The following is an 18378-nucleotide window of genomic DNA, read 5'->3' as shown; positions in this document are numbered from 1 at the left end:
GAACTTTTGATTATTAATAATGGCCAAGATAAAATAAGACAATAAGTTCACTTTTTTTTTATTTCAAAACTTATGCATAAGGTTTCAAAAACAAACTATTCTCAAAAGGGGTCCCACTTACCTCAACCAAACCAAGGTTAAAATTTAGTTTAGACACGTGCATTGAACTTGCATGCATTATTAGCCTTAGGCAACACACAAGAATTTTTACCTTTTTGACAAAAGGAAACCATTTATGCAATGATACCCAAGCAAATGAATCAAAACTTTTTATGGACAATTAACAACAACATTAATGTAATAAAGAATTTATTTTCGGAAAGTTCTTTTACACAACAGATGGTTTTCTTATTTGACTGGCGATACGATCAAGATCTCTTCGACCTTGGCTTGACAATTTCCTACCACTGCAAGAAAAATACAAAACATTACCCCCAAATCATCTGAAATGAAAAGTTATTGCAAAACACTATGATGAAAGAAATTATAAATGAAAAATAAGAAGTCTGCTAATCAGAGGCAGCTAACAATCCAGTTCTAACAATTTCTAGTAACCAGTCAAAAAAATTGAATACTAGATCTTGTTACATTGAAGTAGGAATGGAAATAAATTTTAACTCTCTAGTAAAATGTTGAAGAATAACTTGTAAACCATTATGCAATGTGGTAGCATAGTATGAAGATAAATATACATAAAGTATGTGTAAGAAATTGTGAGAGTTTACTAATGTAATTTTTTTCAAAACCTTGATTTGGTAAAACTACTCGGTTTGTCTGCCGAATATGCAGTATACCAAATACCAACCAAATATATCATACTTGCCAACCTAAAAGAAAAAAATCCGTAAGATTTTTTTATTTTTATCCACAAGATTTTAACGCAAAATAAAATCAAACAGGACACCTACCCTCTTTACATTTAACAATATATTAGTTATGAATTTTATATCAATTGAACTTACTTTCGTTTAGTAAATATTACTTTTATTGCTTTCTTTAAAAGTTTGGAAATAACATTTGTTACTCATCTTAAAAAAAGAACGAAGCAAAAACAGCTCGAATTGAGAGAATGAGAAGATAATTGGCGCCGAAATTGTGCCCCTAGTTGCCCGCCGCGACGCTTGCTTTGATTGGATCCCCGATGAAGTCATGCGCTGTATCACTCAGTGACGTCATAATCTTGCCTCGCTTCTTCTCGTGCCATTTTTTTGCGGCAACCTTTCCTTGGCTACTTGGCCTATAACGTGGTGCCGCGTTCCACAAAAGTCTCGTTAGCGCCAAAATTGGCGAGATAATTATTTTTTCTACAAAACGTGAAAAAATCCGGAAGATTTTGCTCATAACCGGAAAAGGAGATAAAAATCCGTAAAACTTCCGGGAAATCCGGAAGGGTTGGCAGGTATGATATATGGTGTATCTCTACTTCACATAAAAGTTGTTTAAGCCAGGAATTAATTCATATCTAAAAATATATTAGCCATAGCAAGCCACTCCTTTGAACCCTTGCTAAGATACAGATTAAAAACTGTACAGCATACAGCAATCATGGTTTCACCAAACTTCTGTACAAAGAAAAAACTTTAGAAATATGCGATATCTACTGGCAAAACATAACATTAAGTTATTACAGTCAGACCTCTATATATCGAAGTAGGAAATAGCCGGAAAAAAATTTGATATATGGAAACTATTTTATTTTATCATAAAAATCTCTAATAAACATTAAAATCAAAGCTAATTTTCGTGAATGAAACCATATTTCTAATTTATACGAACATCGGATTAAATGAAAATTGATAATTAAAAAATTAACAGAAATTACACATTTTTGCGCTTTCATACATCTTCATTCTTCGGCAATTCAACTTGATCCGCATTATAAGAGGGATTTTCGTTTTGACAGTGTAATCGAAGAAAAGTAAAAAATTATTCTATCTAACTTGAATGATTTTTACTGAAGCTAAAAAGACTAGGAATGAGAATAAACAGAGAAAAGGGATAACTTGAAACTGATTTTACAGTGCTACTGGTTAAAACTAAGATTTGAAATAAACTTGAGGGAATTTAAGAACTCCAGAAGGGAACAACGACCTATCTACACACCAATCAACCTCCGATTCCTTATGAGTTTTTGTAGCAACCTTTAGTGAAGCTAATTTTCTAGCGTAACCTTCAGTTTCCATGAGACAAACAGTCAAAAGTAGAAAAATAAATAAAAATCTATGAATGTCTCGAAATTTTTTCGATATATAGAAACAATTTTTCTATGTAATGAACATAGAAATTTGCTGGGATTTTGATACATAGAAAATTTTGATATGTGGAAGTTCAACTGTACTTGCTATGCAGCACGGTTGACAACTTTAACTCATGACTAATTAAGACTGACAACATTCTACTACTGATACTCATGTAAATAACAACTTTCTTGCTTATTTCCATGACCAAAATTACGGATTTTTCAATAACGAGTATCATAACCAACTTAACTGTCTAACAAGAACTATAATTTGTTAGCAAAGAAAAACAGTATAAGCTGAGAAAGTGATTATTTTATGTATGATTTGTTTCTTTTTGAATACAGTGAAAATTTGATTAGTCGAAGCTGCGAAAATTAGAGTTATCGAAAATTCGGCTCACATGAAAAACATCATACCGACTCAAAATCTATAATATGAGCAAAAATTAATAATGAATCACATGAAGATTCTATATCAACTAGACATAATTAACATGTAATATGAATACTATATAAATTCAAGAGTTTGTATAGGTTGGAAAACAAATGAAATTTTTATGCTGAAATATAAGTTTTTAGTTATTAAATTTAAAGAAATTTTATTAAACAAATCCGCCAGCAAGGAGGTCAAGGAATATTTGGACAGGATACCAAGAAAATGCACAAAACACCTGCTGCTCTTCTAGTGTTTTGAATGGAAGATAATTTTATTGTCTCAAGTTCATATTTCTTTTCAACACCATAAGCGTTTCTTCTATTTTCACTTACGCATAAAAAAATATTTTCACCAGTTGAGTACTCTGTGACTAATTCCGCCATCAACTTTAACAATACCCATAAAACCTGTGTCTGTGTGAATGTTTTCTTTTTTAACAAAACTGAACTCAAATTTTCAATTTAGCCTTTCTTTTTGCTCGTATTATTAAAGTGGAAAACTACTTTCACTTATGGAGCTACGTTGACAAGAGAAATCTAAGGACAGTTATTGAATATTTCAACTCCAATTTGCCAAAGCTGAAAGAAATAACACTAATTCCCATTCAGGAAGATGGGAATAAAGATTTACTTAGGCCTATCGAAATTTCACTGTAGTTTGGAATAGAGACGTACCGAGTAGCACTTTGGCCGAGTACTCGACCTTTCAACTACTCGGCCGAGTTACCAAGCACCAATTACGTTTTAAGAAGAACCACCGACACACATGTGATGAATTTTGAACTTATTGGCAATCAGGGTTGGCTTTCTGCCGGCAGAAACTAGTTTTTGCCGTGCCAGTGGCAGAAACTGGTTATAACCGGTAAAAACCGGCAGAAACTGGCAAAAACTTAAAAACATCTTTAATTACTTAAGTGATTGCTAAATGATCTTCGTTTAAGTAAACTAAAAAATGAAACTTCATTTCATCATTTAAAAAAATAAAATCCTATGCTAATGCCCTTGATTCAGTTCGAGAAGGGATCTTTTCAATTGCAGATGCTCGTAATGTTTGGATTAATCTAACAAAGGACGAAAAATCATATAGGTACTCAGGAAAGAGGAGTGATATACAGAATTAAAAGGCATTTCTGATTTTAATTTGTTCACTTATATGCTTCATATAAATTGTTTGTGATTGAAATTATCACGTGCTTCAAGAAGAAAGTGCCTGAATTTTACTTGCCAATATTAACATAGATTTTGTACCTAATGTCACAGTTTAGCAAAACAATTCTCGAAACTTATTTTTCCAGTTGAATTTCTCCCACTACCCCAGTTACTACATGGTGGACCAGTTAAAAAAAAAAAAAATAATTGATTCAAGTTCCATGAACATTGCTTGTTCCTTCATGCATTGCTTGCTAGCTCTTCTGTTTCAGGAATATTCTGAAGTTTTTCATTTGTACATATTAGATTGAGAAACTGTTTAGATTTTAGAAACCACCTTTTCTAAGAAGCAACTGCAGTGTCCAAACAATGTAACATTTGATTTTAAATTGTGATAATATCGTAATTAAATTGTGCTTTGGTTAATAGTTCTTTTTTTCCGTACACTTCCTATTGCAGTCAATAATTTAATTTTTTTTTCATTTCGTAAGTTTTTGCCGCAAATGTGGCAGGAAGTGGTTTTTGCCATGCCGGTTTTAACCGGTTTCTACCAGTGGTTTTAACCGCCTCGGCAGAAACTTGCCAACCCTGTTGGCAATAGTAGTATAGACCTCCTTGTCCATATAACAGTTTTAAAACTAAATTCCTGCTGAAATTTAACTACGCATTATATAACCAATTTTGTTTGTGTCAAAAATTTTACAAAAAAATTATTTTTAAAATTAAAAATAAATAAATAAAAGACATGATTAATCAAGTTGGAATTAAAATTACAGTAAAATCCCTCTAATGCGGACACTAACAGAACAATTTTTTTTGTCCGCAGGACAGGGGTTTTAATAATGTTATTTGGATTGGAACTGAGGAATTAAAAATTGTCCGCATAAGAGGGGTGTCCGTTAGGAGGGGTTTCACTGTATACCAATCAATTATAGTTCTAGTCCGCCAAACATAAATATTTTTTAAAAGGGTCATTCCACGTCAAATCAACCACAAAAATGGGATTTTAACACCCACCGTCTCGGAATTTGATAAAACTTGGTATACTTCATCCCTTTATGGTTATAAGCAACCCCCTAATTTTTTTTCTTTCAATATCAATTCGTTTTGATTTTATAGCCTTTTGAAATTCGGCGATTTTGCATTTTTTATCATTTTTGAGACACTCAAACTGAGAAGATGTTGTTTATTAAAAAAATTGTTTCTTGGTAAGTAATGCTATAATCTTTCTGAAAATTTTTGCATAAAATGTAAAGACTTTGAACATGTTGATAAAAAATATCTTAATAGTTTTAGTTTACATAAGAAATTTTTAAAAAATTAGAAAAGTGAAAATTTTAAATTTTTTTTTGTCAAAAACAGGTGCTGACATAATTCTGAATTTCAACAAGAGGGTCAGCTTTAAAAATCATTATTTTTTTTAAAAAATGATCATGAATATGTATTCTAACTTATCCAATAAAAAACATTAGGGGACTTTGAGGGATTCTGCCCCCCCCCCCCATTCTGAAAAAAAAAAAGCAGGAAACATCATACAGACAATCTCTTCCATATTCTTAAAAACTGAATTGTCAGCAATTACGACAAAAATTCAAATATACAGTGTGTTGAACATTGGACTCAAATGTAAAAAAAAGTCTAAGCTTCTTTTTCATTTGAAATAACTTAAAATATGGGGTAGTTCCACCCCAAATCTACCGTAAAAATGGGATTTTAACATGTACCACCTCAGATTTTGATGAAACTTGGTATACTTCCTTAATTTGTGGTAAAAAGCAACCCCTTAGTTTTTTTTCTTTCAATCTCAATGTATTTTGATATTATAGACTTATCAAATTTTTTGATTTTGCATTTTTTGTCATTTTTAAGACATTCAAACTGAACTGTTGTTTAATGGGAAAAAATTGTTTCTTAGCAACTAATAAATTTACCTTTTTGGAAATTTTCATAAAAAAATGCTAAGATTTTGCATATTTTTATTAAAAATATTGTAATAATCTTGGTTTATACTAAGAATTTTTTAAAAATTGAAAAAAGAAAAACTTTGATTTTTTTTTTTGGTGAAAAAAGCCATTGTCAAATTTTTAACATCAGCGTCAGTTTTAAAAATCATGTTTAACAATGAAAAATGATCATGAGTATGTGTCCTAACTTCCCCTATGAAAAAAGTTATGGGTCTTTTAGGGATTCTGCCCCCTCCCCCCTTCAGAAAAAAATGAAAGCATCATAGAGAAAAGCTCTTCTATGTCTTTGAAAACAGAGTTCCCAAAAATTACTTTTAAAAAAATTAAATATAAAGTGTGTTTAATATTGAAGTCAGACATATAAATTTAATATTCAAGCTTTTTTTAAATTTGAAATAGTTGAAAATTGTTTAAAATATAGACATTCTGAAAATAAGATATCATGAAATTTAAAAGTTACAGACAACAATATCTGCATACAGATTACTGCATTTTAGTTAAGACAACAGAAAACAAAAATTAAGTCTTAACACCAATTCATAATCATGCAGTTTCTAGCACTTTCAGGATCCCCCCCTCCCACCTCCACCCTTATGTTTGAGAAAAATTGCTATAGTGGAACACTGTTTTTCCTTTTAGTGTTACTGCTGTACAGCAACAAATTCATCCTTTTCATTTCTTGAAAATAGTTAACACCCCTTAAAAGTTGATAGCTTGATTGCTTAGTAATAATATGTTCTAAATAAAGCAAATTACCTTCCCCTCTCCCTTCATAGCAAATGAGGAAATAAATTGCATCTCTCATATTCAATGGATTTTTGTATATTTTTTAATGAGAATAAGAAACTAAATTAGTATTTGCAAGGGAAAAAAACAATATTTGTCCGGATCCCCCCCCCCCCCCAACATAACTTGCATCTTTTCCTCAACTGCTTTTGGGAGTGTACACTAGTGCAATGCAATTAAGTGCAATAAATAGAATAGAGAAAAGAAATTAATATAAAATGTGCTAATTCAAACTACAACGGAACCTCCATAACTCAACAAACCAAGGAAACATGAAAAAGTTTCGACTTAAGTGGACGTCAACTTACTGGGGTTCTAAAATTTTAATTCCTAAAGAGTTTCTGTGTGTACAACTTACTTACTGATGCTTAATATTCACATTATGAAAACTAATTCCAGTAAAGGAATTTTCTATTCTTTTCGTTTTCTTTCTTTGAAAAGTATGTAGTAAAATCAATAATATATTTGAATATATTGTGAAGAGCATAAATACCTAATTGTTGAAAAGAGATAAAAGCTTCTTGTTAGTCATGTCTGTTAAAGATAAAAAGTCCTGCTCACACTTATTTAGAATACAGGTATAATGGTGCCTTCTTTCTCTACAGTTTGGTATATTTTATCCTATCCTTTTAGAATTGCACTAACAGCACAGAGTGGTTGCGTACTCCCCTGGATAAAAGGTAGAATTCTCTAAAAGAGATTTCCTAAAACTCTGAGAAAAAGTTAATATGAAAGAATGTTGGTAGCAAAAATTGAACTAGAATAGCAATTGGGTGTGGACTGATAGGGGGTTCTCGCAAATGTGTGTCAAGCTAGATAGATTTTCAGTCATTGAATTTGGCATTGGGCCAACCCTAAGAAAAATAAATGTCCAGTTATAGGGGTTATCAGTGTGTCCAGTTACTGAAGTTTCACCGTATTTAAACAGGAATATTTAGAGTAGAATGTTTATAAATCATTTGTATAAAATAAAAAGTGGCTTTAAACAACATATCGCAATTCATGGGCGGATACAGAAAAATCTTTTGGAGGGGGCACGGGAAATTTAACTTTTCTGGGCTAATCTGTTTGATAAGTGGAAAACAAATCCATGTTTCAGTTTGATATTGCATTAGATTAATGAAACAAGTTAAAAGCTCTGCGAACTAGAAGTGTCTAGCTTCGAATTTGTCTTTTAGTCTGTTCTTTGCCCAGTTGGTTAAGAGAAATCATTACTGGACAGATATCAAATTTTTACTTGTATTTGGCCTAGATCTGATTACACACAACACAATAATTAGAATGACATACATATTTTCTAATCTTCTTAGTAGGAAAACAGACATAAGGTAGAAGGAATTTAAGAACTATGAGCTGGTATTTATAGGATTTGTGATACTTTGTATTAATTGTCTGGTTATAAATTAGAATTAGATGATTTCTCTTTTAATTTCTATGTTGTCTTAATGCATACAAAACAATAATTTTTAGTATGCATAAATTGTTGTAGGAAAATTTCGAATTTCGTGATAACCTGTTTTTATTGTTTATTATTAATTTATTTAATTAACTACTTTCAATTCAAAAAAATCTTGAGTATTAAAATGTTTAAATTTGGGTTCACACACCAATGTATGTCATTATTCAAATTTTTTTTTGATGCTATTAGTAATTAGCTAAGTTTGTAAGATTGTGATCGATTTTTTTCTTTTATCAAAATAAGGGGGGCAAGGGGGCAGAATCCCTCAAAGTCCCCTAAAGATTCTCATTTTATATGTTAGCACACATGTTACTGATCATTTAAAAAAATATATAAATTATTTTAATTTAGACCCTCATGCCAAAAAATTAAAATTTTGAAAATCATTTTTTTATTGAAAAAATTTTAAAATTTTCAGTTTGTTAATTTTTTTCAATTGCTGAATATAAATTCAGATCTTTGATATATTTTTTTCTAAAATGCTTGAAGTCTTAATGTATAATGTGAAAATTTTCAAAAACTTTTTATCTTTAGTTGTTGAGAAATAATTTTTTTTGCAAACGGCTGCAGTTAATTCTGAGAGAACTGTGAATGACAACTAACGCAAAATCTCAAAACTTTGAAGGGTCATAAAATAAAAACAATTTAAAATAGAGAAGAAATACTTTAGGAGGTTACATAGGACTATGAAACATAGAAGTATACAAAGTTTCATTGAAATCTGAGATGGTGGGTGTTGGGGTGTGGTTGAACTGACATGGAATGACCCAAAAGCAGATAAAACAAATGTGCAGGAACACTGCAGACACGTGTTTCTGTCCCCCCCCCCGTTACAAGGAACGTCTTTTTCAGTGCATAACATGTGAGCTAAAGAATGTAAAGACATTCGACACAAAAATCAGACTTTTGTCGGATGCCTTTAAATCCACGAGCTCCCATTTTGTGCATTGAAAAAGGAATTCCTTGTATCGCCAAAACACGTGTCTGCAGTGTTCCTGCACTGTGCTTTTAACATTGTTTTATTTCCTTTCATTTTTTAAACAAAGGTGTTTTTATATTTTTATTTTATATTTTTATAACTAATTTTTGTTTGTAGCAAAAATCCATTTTTAATATAAAAATTCCATATTTCCTATACTTACCTTTTTTTGCATAATTTTTAATAAATAAGTTTTATTAACTTTGGGACATTAAAATATAGATTTATTCCATTGAAGCATTACAAACTTCATTATTCTCAAAATTTAAATTTGACTTATAAATTTTAATTGTAATGTTTGCAGAATATAATGCTTGCTCTTTTTTTTTTTTTATAAATTTTAGTATCTGTCTTGGACAATATTCAATTTCTTACAACTACTTGGTATTGGCCGAGTACCGAGTACTCGGCAAATTGGCCGAGTACCGAGTAGTTACCGAGTACTCGGTACGTCTCTAGTTTGGAAAGATTTAATTAACTGTAGCTGCTTGTTTATCTTAATCATTAAAATTCCCCATACCTTTCAAATTTGAAGAAAACTAACAATCTTCCGTCAGCGAGGAGCCAATACACATTCCCATTATGAACAAACTATATTCTTTCTCACATCACTTACCCATTAGGATCTTGTTCTACAAGTTTGATACCTTCCAAAGCTTTAAGAGCTTTGCGGGCAATACTGGAAGAGCCCCGGCAAAAATGTGAAGGTCTGGTTCCTCGTCTATGCCTTCCACCATAAATTTTTGTAAAAGCACCAACTCCAGCAGGAGATCGCAAGTACAGATGTCTCGCAACTGAAGCTAAAAGAGGAGAAAAGCCTTAATAAATGAATAATACAGTCAACAATTGTTTAGTTTATTGTGACCCTTCTGTTCTAAAGACCGATGGAAGAAGTCCTGTCTGCCATTTCATAGATGTAATGCTATTTTTACACCCTTTAGAATGTTCAAACAGAACTTATCATTCTAATATAACAACCAAAGTTACATTTTTTGTAATTCTCAAGGCTATCTATTTGAAAATTAATACTTGACAATTTTACGCCTCTAAAAGTAAAACACTTCGATTGAAAGTAGTTCAGTGGTAGTTTTTTGGTGGTAAAAGGTTTAAAGAGTTGGCGAGAATCATATACAAATAAAAGACAAGGTTTTTTTAAAGCGAAAAGCATCTACACTATCTTAAACAGATGAGAAATAAAGTCCAGGGAAAAAAATCTCAAACAATGCAACCATAATCCCTTAAAAAAAAAACACCGAACTTTTTTCAATTATTTTCAGCGTAACTGATAAGTCACGATTATTCATCTTTTCTTAGTTTCTTGGTTCTCTTCTTAAATGAAGGAAAACTTTTTGCATCATTAAAGTCAAGACTTAGTTTTGCATTCCGCTCAAATAACTTTTAAGACCCAAATTTTCAAGAATTTTAATGAAAAAGGTCATTCAAAAACACAATAAAATTCTTGAGAATACCAAAATACAGTAGAACCTTGTTAAGCTAGATCAAATTTCTAGCTTACACCAAACACTTGCTGTTTTGATTAAATGTATCTCTCGTATAGATTGCACTACAAATTATGGCACCCTAATCACCACTGCAAGCTGAACGATAATTATTACCGTACATACTCGCGTATAAGTCGAGAAATTTTGTCCAAAAAATGAGATCAAAAGAAGGGGGGTCGACTTATACGCGGGTCAAATTTCCCGAAATTTTTTTTCCGATCAACGAGAGCTGGGAAGCTACGAGAAATGCCGATGTACGGTTACAGGTAATTGCTGATAAGTTGATCGCGTGAAAAAGTAAACTTATTCAAAAATAATAATTAAAAAAACCTAAATAATACACATAAAAATAATTTTATTAATCTTTATTAAGGATCAAATCAGCAATTAACAAATATCGTGAAATGTATGAAAATATTTATCAACTGTCACGCCATTCAAATAATTAACTGCTATACTTTTTGTTTCAAGAGTGGCAACATACTTGCTTAATGATATCTTTTCAAAGCACATGCGTAGCCCACGGCACGTGCGCACTTCTGCCTCCTGCTTTCTTAGTGCCGACAGAGATTCAAACTCTGATATCATTGACGATTCCGCAGCCGCCGATGTATACGATGAGGCGGTGATGACGGAAGCGGACTTTAATAAATTTTTTTTTTTGCGTCCGACTCGGAATCCGTGTTTGAAGGCTTTTAGAAATGTTTTCCTATTTAATTCCTATTTTATTTGTAAATAAATGTGTTCATTATTTTGAAATTCTTTGAAAATAATTCGCGATGTTTTTGGAAAGTATGGGGGTTGACTTATACGCGGGTTTTAGATTTTTTCTCTGAAAAAGAGGGGGTCGACTTATACGTGAGATCGACCTATACGCGAGTATATACGGTAAGTGTCCGATTGACCATGATTTATTTAACCCGTAACAGGGAAGGTGAAAATGTAGGTTATAAATGGGGTCAAGTTTCAAATCTTAATACTGAGAAAAATTCTGGTTCATAAAAAATATCTTTTATACTTGATAGGTGTTTCCTATCAAAACTAGGACAATCTATTCTTTAAAATCTTACAGAAGAATCAAAAACATTCACGAATAAAGCTTTTCTCTTTTAAAGAAAATGAATTTTCAACTGCAGTTTTCAACCAAGTTGAGTCAGATGCACTCAAAATCGCTTTGAAGCGAGACAGTATTAACCACAAAGAATCAAAATATGACCCCCCCTATCCCACTTCTGTAATTTTATGAATCAAGCTGGTTTTAACATTAAATATCCGACTTATGATTTGCATGCACACTCCAGATTTTTGCATTTGTGATACAGAACTATCTAAAAGATGCGCAATATTAATTTAATTGTCACAAAAAAAAAAAGTGAGAGTGAAACATGAAATTATTTTACAACAATAAGTATTTAATAAATAAAATTATTTACCACAGCGGGTATAAAACCAGTCTTCGTCATATGGTGCAAGTTCTTTGTGAATTCCAGTTTTAACCACATCCACCCATTCAGGAGCTTTAAGCTTTCCTGATCTAGAAAACAAAGTATGTTATATTAGAACTTTGCTCTCTTCTTCAAAGCTTTTGCAATATATTTAATTAACTCTGCTTTTTCACTATTTAATAAATATAACAAGTACAGGAATCAATGGTAAGATTCATATTCAAATTTTGAAGTTATAAGTGAGGAGTTTTGCAGGAGTTAGTTTAATTTTTTAGGATCTTAGTTTTTAGTTGAAAGATGCTTTTGAAAATATATTTCGGAAAAAAATATGCACACCTCATCAGGGGTCTGGCCAGAGGATATTTGGGTCCGTTAACGGACCCTTGACAAAAATTCAATCAAACGAAATGGATCAGACCCTTTACAAAATTCTAATAAACAAGATTGGATCTTTCAAATTGTTTATTGAAAGAGCAAATCTGAAAGTAAAATAACGCATATTTCCCTGTATAAAACCCATAATTTTTGGAACCTTTTTTGACGTCGAATTAGAGGGTTATTACACAACAGGGATGTAATTAAAGGGTTAAAATACAAAATCTGCTAATTTTGCAAAAAAAAAAAAAAATCTTTTACAAGTCAAATTAAAATGCTGAATCGATGGTTTAATTTTTTTTCTTGCTTTGACTGTGCTCAGATATTAATGATATGTTTATCATAGGACTCTAAAATGCAATTTTAAAATAATTTTGTCAAAAATATTTCTTGTTACAAGCCGTTTTTATATTTTTGACGCCTTCACTTTGAGAATCGTGATCTCTTTGCATCCGCTATGGGAAATACGATTTTTCTAATTTTTGATGTTTAGTACTCTTTGTTAAGAGGTAAACAAAATCTCTTTTCATTTGTTAAAATCAAGGAATTTATAAGTTCTAAACAAAATTCTGTGCTTTTTAAGAGAGTCTTGGGTCAAAAAGTTAAATGCTGAACCCGTCTGATTTTTTTTTGTTACAATTTTTAAAATACTGTACAAAAATATTTCTAGTATAATTTAACATAATGTTGAATGGTAGATACATATTGATACTTGAGTGATGCCCCCCCCCCCCCTTCAAACACCAAATATTAGAAAACACTCCAGAATGATATTCTCGACATAGCAGAGGAAAACACTTAACTTTAAGTTTAAATGATGCAGTTTGTGCCATCTCTAAATACTAAAATTTTGTTTTAACAATGTTTTCTATGCAAAATTATTTGATTTTTCAGAAAATTATTTGATTTTCCACCAAAAATGGACCTTGTGAAAAATCCTGAACAGACCCCTGTTCATTTATTCTTGCTTTCATACAATATATGAAATATATAAATACATTATGCGATTAAAAGTATGGGAACTTTCAAAAATTCAAATTTTTACGGATTTCTCGAGAAATGAGACCAATTGTACTGTAATTTTTTCATATAAGAAATATACTCCAGCTGTCATTCTCCAACAAAAATTGAATCTACTACTCATTTTAGGGCCAGCAAATTCAGAAAACAAAAATAGGCTTTTGATCATCCATCATTGCTGGAATAAGCTATAAACTTCAAGAAATATGTTAATTAGAAGAATTTATTTTTTAATTTTTGTGAAAGTATCCCCTATACCTACAAAGATATCAGCATTCCTTTCAAAAATACCAATTTTTATTTCAAGGTTTTTTGGCTCATAACACAGAGTTTTTCCTTATTAAACTTTCAGAATATTCGACAGCATACAAAAAAAAAAACGCAATAAAATTTAAAATTAAAAGATGGAAAATTTGATGAAATGAAAGATTAATTGCATAAAGCAATTAATCTTTCACTGCACATGCGTGAATGATAGCAATTTATAACCTTCACAATACAAAGCTCAGATAGATAATGCAACTCATTATAAAATTCCAGCTGGATATCTTTAAAAGTAAAAAAGCTATCTAATGAGACGAATTTCAACAATTCTTCAATAGGCGATGAATCTTGAGGGATTGTTTGCAAATAATCTGTTTTTTATCACAAGTCACTCTGCATAAGAACAGGAAAGTGTACCCGGTTTGCAAACGACCCCTTATGTTTTACTGCCAATCGGAGAATTATTGAAATTCGGCTTATTAGATCATTGACAACTTTTTTAATTTTAATTAAAAGTTGCCAGTTGGAATTTTGATATGAGTTACAGGATCTACTTGCGCTTTGGATTATGAAGGTTATAAATTGCTACCTTTCTAGCATGTGCAGTAAAAAATTAATACATTCATATTTCTTCAAATTTTTAACGAGATACTTTCATGAAAATATAAAATTAAACTCGACATAGTTTGTTAACATATTCTTTATAGCTTATTCCTAACTATTTACAATGAACCATAATCACACTTTTTTTTTCTGTTTTATCAATATTGCAGGTCCACTAAATGAATGGCAGATTTAATTCGTGTTGGAAAATGACAGCTGGAGTATCCCTTTGTGTGAAAAAAATTACAGAGCAATTGGTCTTGCAGTTCTTGAGAAATCCATAACGTGATTTTTTGAGTGTACTAAATTTGTTAAGGATATTCCGACGGTGGGCACAAGGTATGCATTTTTATAAACCAGAAGTACAGTCGAACCTCGTTAAACCGCCACCCTCTTAGTTCGCCAAGAAAGACTGAAAAAAAAAAAAAAACCCCATTCCGTATTGGAATGTAGTACTAATTCCCTCATTAAACCGCCACCTCACTGTCCGCCAACCGCCATTGATTTTCCACGGAAACTTTATACTCAGCATGTTAAAATAACTGTTTAAACCGCCATATTGAAAGCAGGACTACAGAAGATAGACTATATAATGGATACTTTTCAATGCCTTCTATTCAAAGAATGTCAGGCAGTTCAAAGTAGGAGATAAACCATCTACTAAAGCGTGGCTACGTACACAGAAATCATTCATATGCCATCACTTGCACCTGCCACTTCTTGTTGCCCACAATGTGTTGCCCTTAACAAATTTCCCTAGATTAGTTACCAGGTAATTGTCCAGCTTTCTTTCGCTCACTGTCAACATTCAGCTCCCCCTCTACTTTCTGGCCATTTACCCATTAATCCGTCCGTCCCCTGCGAAGCTCAGTTCCCCAAGGAACATTGTTTTCAACGTCTCCAAGAATTCTTAACCTGAGCTTATCAGCTCTTCCATGTTTCTACTCTTCATTTTAACATTTCGCCTTTACTCAGCTATTCTCCACCCCTTCTTGGATCTGGTTTGGGGCTTGGGGGAGGGAGGGGGTGAGGCTAAACCTTTGACATCTTATGCAGGTTTTGCAAACGAAGGTTGTTTTAGGTATCAGCGTTCTATAACGTCCTGTTCTCTTATTTTGCAGAGTAAAAATGTCGAAAACTATCTTAAGCATGCACGAAAAAATTCTAATTTGTGAGTTTAAGGAAAAAAATCAAGCCACAAGTCAGCAATCTATTGCCAATCATTTCTCCGATATTCTGGAAAAAAAAAGTTAGCCGAAGAACCGTTGGAGATATTCTGCAAGAGAAACAAAAGTGGTTAGGATTAGAGAAATCATTACATACAGTCAAGAAGATAAAACTGGGAAGCACGAAAATTTGGAAAATGCTCTACTCATGTGGATAACGCAAGTGAACGAAAATCACGGTGCTGTGACTGATGAAGTTATAAAGGAACAAGCAAAAATTTTTGGCAAAGAACTGAACGTTGAAAACTTTTCGAACAGTAACGGTTGGCTCAACCGATTAAAAAAAAGGAATGGCCTGTGTTTGCACACTCGTCACGGTGAGACTGCTACAGTTGATGTTACAAAACTTAATGCTAGGAAAACAAAGCTAGCTGAAATTATTGCAGAGTACAACTTGAAAGATGTTTACAATATGGACGAATCTGGATTGTTTTTTGCGATGATGCCCTCCAAAACGATTTCAAATAAAGTCAAAAAAGGTGTGAAGAAGAAGAAAACAAGGATAACAACTGTGCACTGCACAAATGCTGATGGAAGCGACAAACGACTTTTAGAAGTCATCGGTAAAGCGAAAAAGCCTCATTGCTTCAAAAATTTTCGTCCGGAACTCTATGTGAAGTATCGTTTCAATAAAAAGGCGTGGATGAATGAAGTTGAATTTACGGACTGGGTGAATGTGTCTAACAACGCGATGAAAATCCAAAAAAGAAACATACTGCTGATTCTCGACAATGCACCATGCCACAAATTAAAAAAACTGTCTAATGTGAGAATAGAATTTTTGCCACCGAACACCAGAGGAATTCTGCAACCAATGGATGCTGGCATCATCAAATCGTTTAAGGCCCATTACAGACGGTTTTCTGTAAAGAAAACCGTGGAGGATATAAATGAAAATCGTAAGTGTGATGTTACGTTGAAAGATGCAATTTACTTTGCAAAAAAAACCTGGGACTGTGTAAGTGAGGACACAATCAAAAACTGTTGGAAACATACCGGATTGATAAGAGCCGATGCAAATGTTGACCAACAGATTTTTCAAGACCCTGCAATCACAGCCTTTAATGAAACATTTCAAGAAGCAAATGAGGTGCTTAGCCTTGAAATGAGCGCGGATGAATTTTTAAACATTGACCATGACAAGCCAATATTTGAAGTGTTGACAGATGAAGAAATAGTTAATTTTTTAAAGCTCCTGAAGTATCAGACCACAGCGAATCGGATTGTGACGAAGAGGAATCAGAACCAAAAATCACCGGGAAAGAAGCACAGGATTACATTAAAAAACTTACTCTACTTTGAACAAAACGAAAAAACTGACAGAGAAATGATTAACAATGTACTCCGTCTTGAAAAAAATGTGGTTGAGTTATGTACCCGACAAAAAAAACAAAGCACTTTAGATAGTTATTTTTTTAAACATTAAACTGGTTCATGCAGATAAGTTTATCTTTTAAATATTTGTGTTTGTTTTATTTATTGTCTTTGTATCCGTTTTCTATTATGATTCCAAGATCAATTGGGAAGGAAAATACATATGTTTAACTATATTTTCTTAAAACCATGCATTTATGAAAGATAGAGGAAACCTCGTTAAACCGCGACCCTCGAATTTCGCCAACTTTTGGCCCGTCACTAAGGTTGGCGGTTTAACGAGGTTCGACTGTATGTTTCTTTTTGCTTTGTTAAAAAATATACCAGAAAGCTATGTAATCTGCGATCATTTCTCTCATGGCAGGTAAAATTTTTACAACTTTCAGTAAATGAAAATACTATAAAATACATTACACAACTACAGTAGGTATTACAATATGCGAATAGTGTTTTGACAATTTATATCTTAATAAAAGCAACTGATGCATCTTACTTTTTCAGGTGAGCTGCTAATGCTTTAACAAAATCATGCTGATTTACATCCTTAACGCTTGTAGATGGCATCTAAAATGAAGAATATGAAATTTATAATAAGGTTAAAAAGAGCACATTGAACACTAGCTATGTCACCATAAAGAAGGATTTCAATCATAAGTTACATGTGAAATACATTAATTTTTCACAGGGATATTCATAATCTATCCGGATGCGAATTGCACAAAAACAGTTTCATTTTCAATCTAAGAATATAAAGGCGAACGTTATTTGAAACAGAGCAATTACAACTCAAACTAAGATAACAGCAGACATTTTTCATTACAAAACTCAAAAATGTTCATTTTTCTGTAATAAATATACGGATTTCGTTTTGAATAATTTTTGGCGCTGGGAACAAGGACGACTTAGCGTGCAATTAGCTAATTCTTTGATTTCTTAATTGTTCAAAAGAGTATCATAACCTAAAACTACGAAAAAAACCCTCGACTTGAAATCTTCTTTGGCAAAATTACTATTTAAAACTTAACATCGGCTGGCACTTCTTGAGCATTCATCCACGCACGAGTGTTTACCCTAACTTTTGAGTTCGCCAAATATTGAATGCTCACGTTTCATACATTTCATTTAAAAGGCAATTGCTAAAGTTAGAACAAAAATAAAAAAACTTATAGAGCAAAAAGTGCTTACTTTGATCTAGTCCGCTTATTTTAACAAATTCAAAGTTGAAATAAAAATTTACTTTACACGCCACGAGGCACGAAGCAAAACCGACAGCGAACGACAAATTGAATGAAAGTTGAAGTCATCATCTTCATAACAGTACATTTTTCAATTATGAAGTCATAAAAAGAAGATATTTCTTTGTTATATTTATTTTATCAAAAATTTGTTTAATTTATGCTTGATAAACGATTACTTTCTTTTATTTTTAAATATGATTTTTTAGGTTGATATGTGAACAACTAGTAGCGCCATCTGTTTCCATGATTTTCAGCTGTTGTTACAGCCTGTGTAGAAAATCTAGTGTGGCCATGCTCACGACTCTCAGCCGATGTAAACA

At 32.1% G+C, this 18378-nt stretch overlaps 1 protein-coding gene across 1 annotated transcript; it reads right to left on the bottom strand.

The window, feature by feature from the left end:
* Positions 1 to 292: 292 nt before the first annotated feature.
* On the bottom strand, positions 293 to 18114 carry LOC129224628 (40S ribosomal protein S19-like). The gene is made up of 5 exons (XM_054859113.1): positions 18006 to 18114; positions 17314 to 17384; positions 11947 to 12047; positions 9628 to 9811; positions 293 to 407 (listed from the first exon to the last, which is right to left on the bottom strand). Exons 2-5 carry the CDS (start codon positions 17382 to 17384, stop codon positions 329 to 331), a joined length of 435 nt encoding a protein of 144 aa, XP_054715088.1. The 5' UTR covers positions 18006 to 18114; the 3' UTR covers positions 293 to 328.
* Positions 18115 to 18378: the final 264 nt, after the last annotated feature.

Source organism: Uloborus diversus, chromosome 6, assembly GCF_026930045.1.
Source record: "Uloborus diversus isolate 005 chromosome 6, Udiv.v.3.1, whole genome shotgun sequence".
In the NCBI taxonomy this organism is placed as follows: domain Eukaryota; kingdom Metazoa; phylum Arthropoda; class Arachnida; order Araneae; family Uloboridae; genus Uloborus; species Uloborus diversus.
The sequence above is the reverse complement of the archived record's forward strand: the minus strand, read 5'-3'. Positions and strand labels throughout refer to the sequence as shown.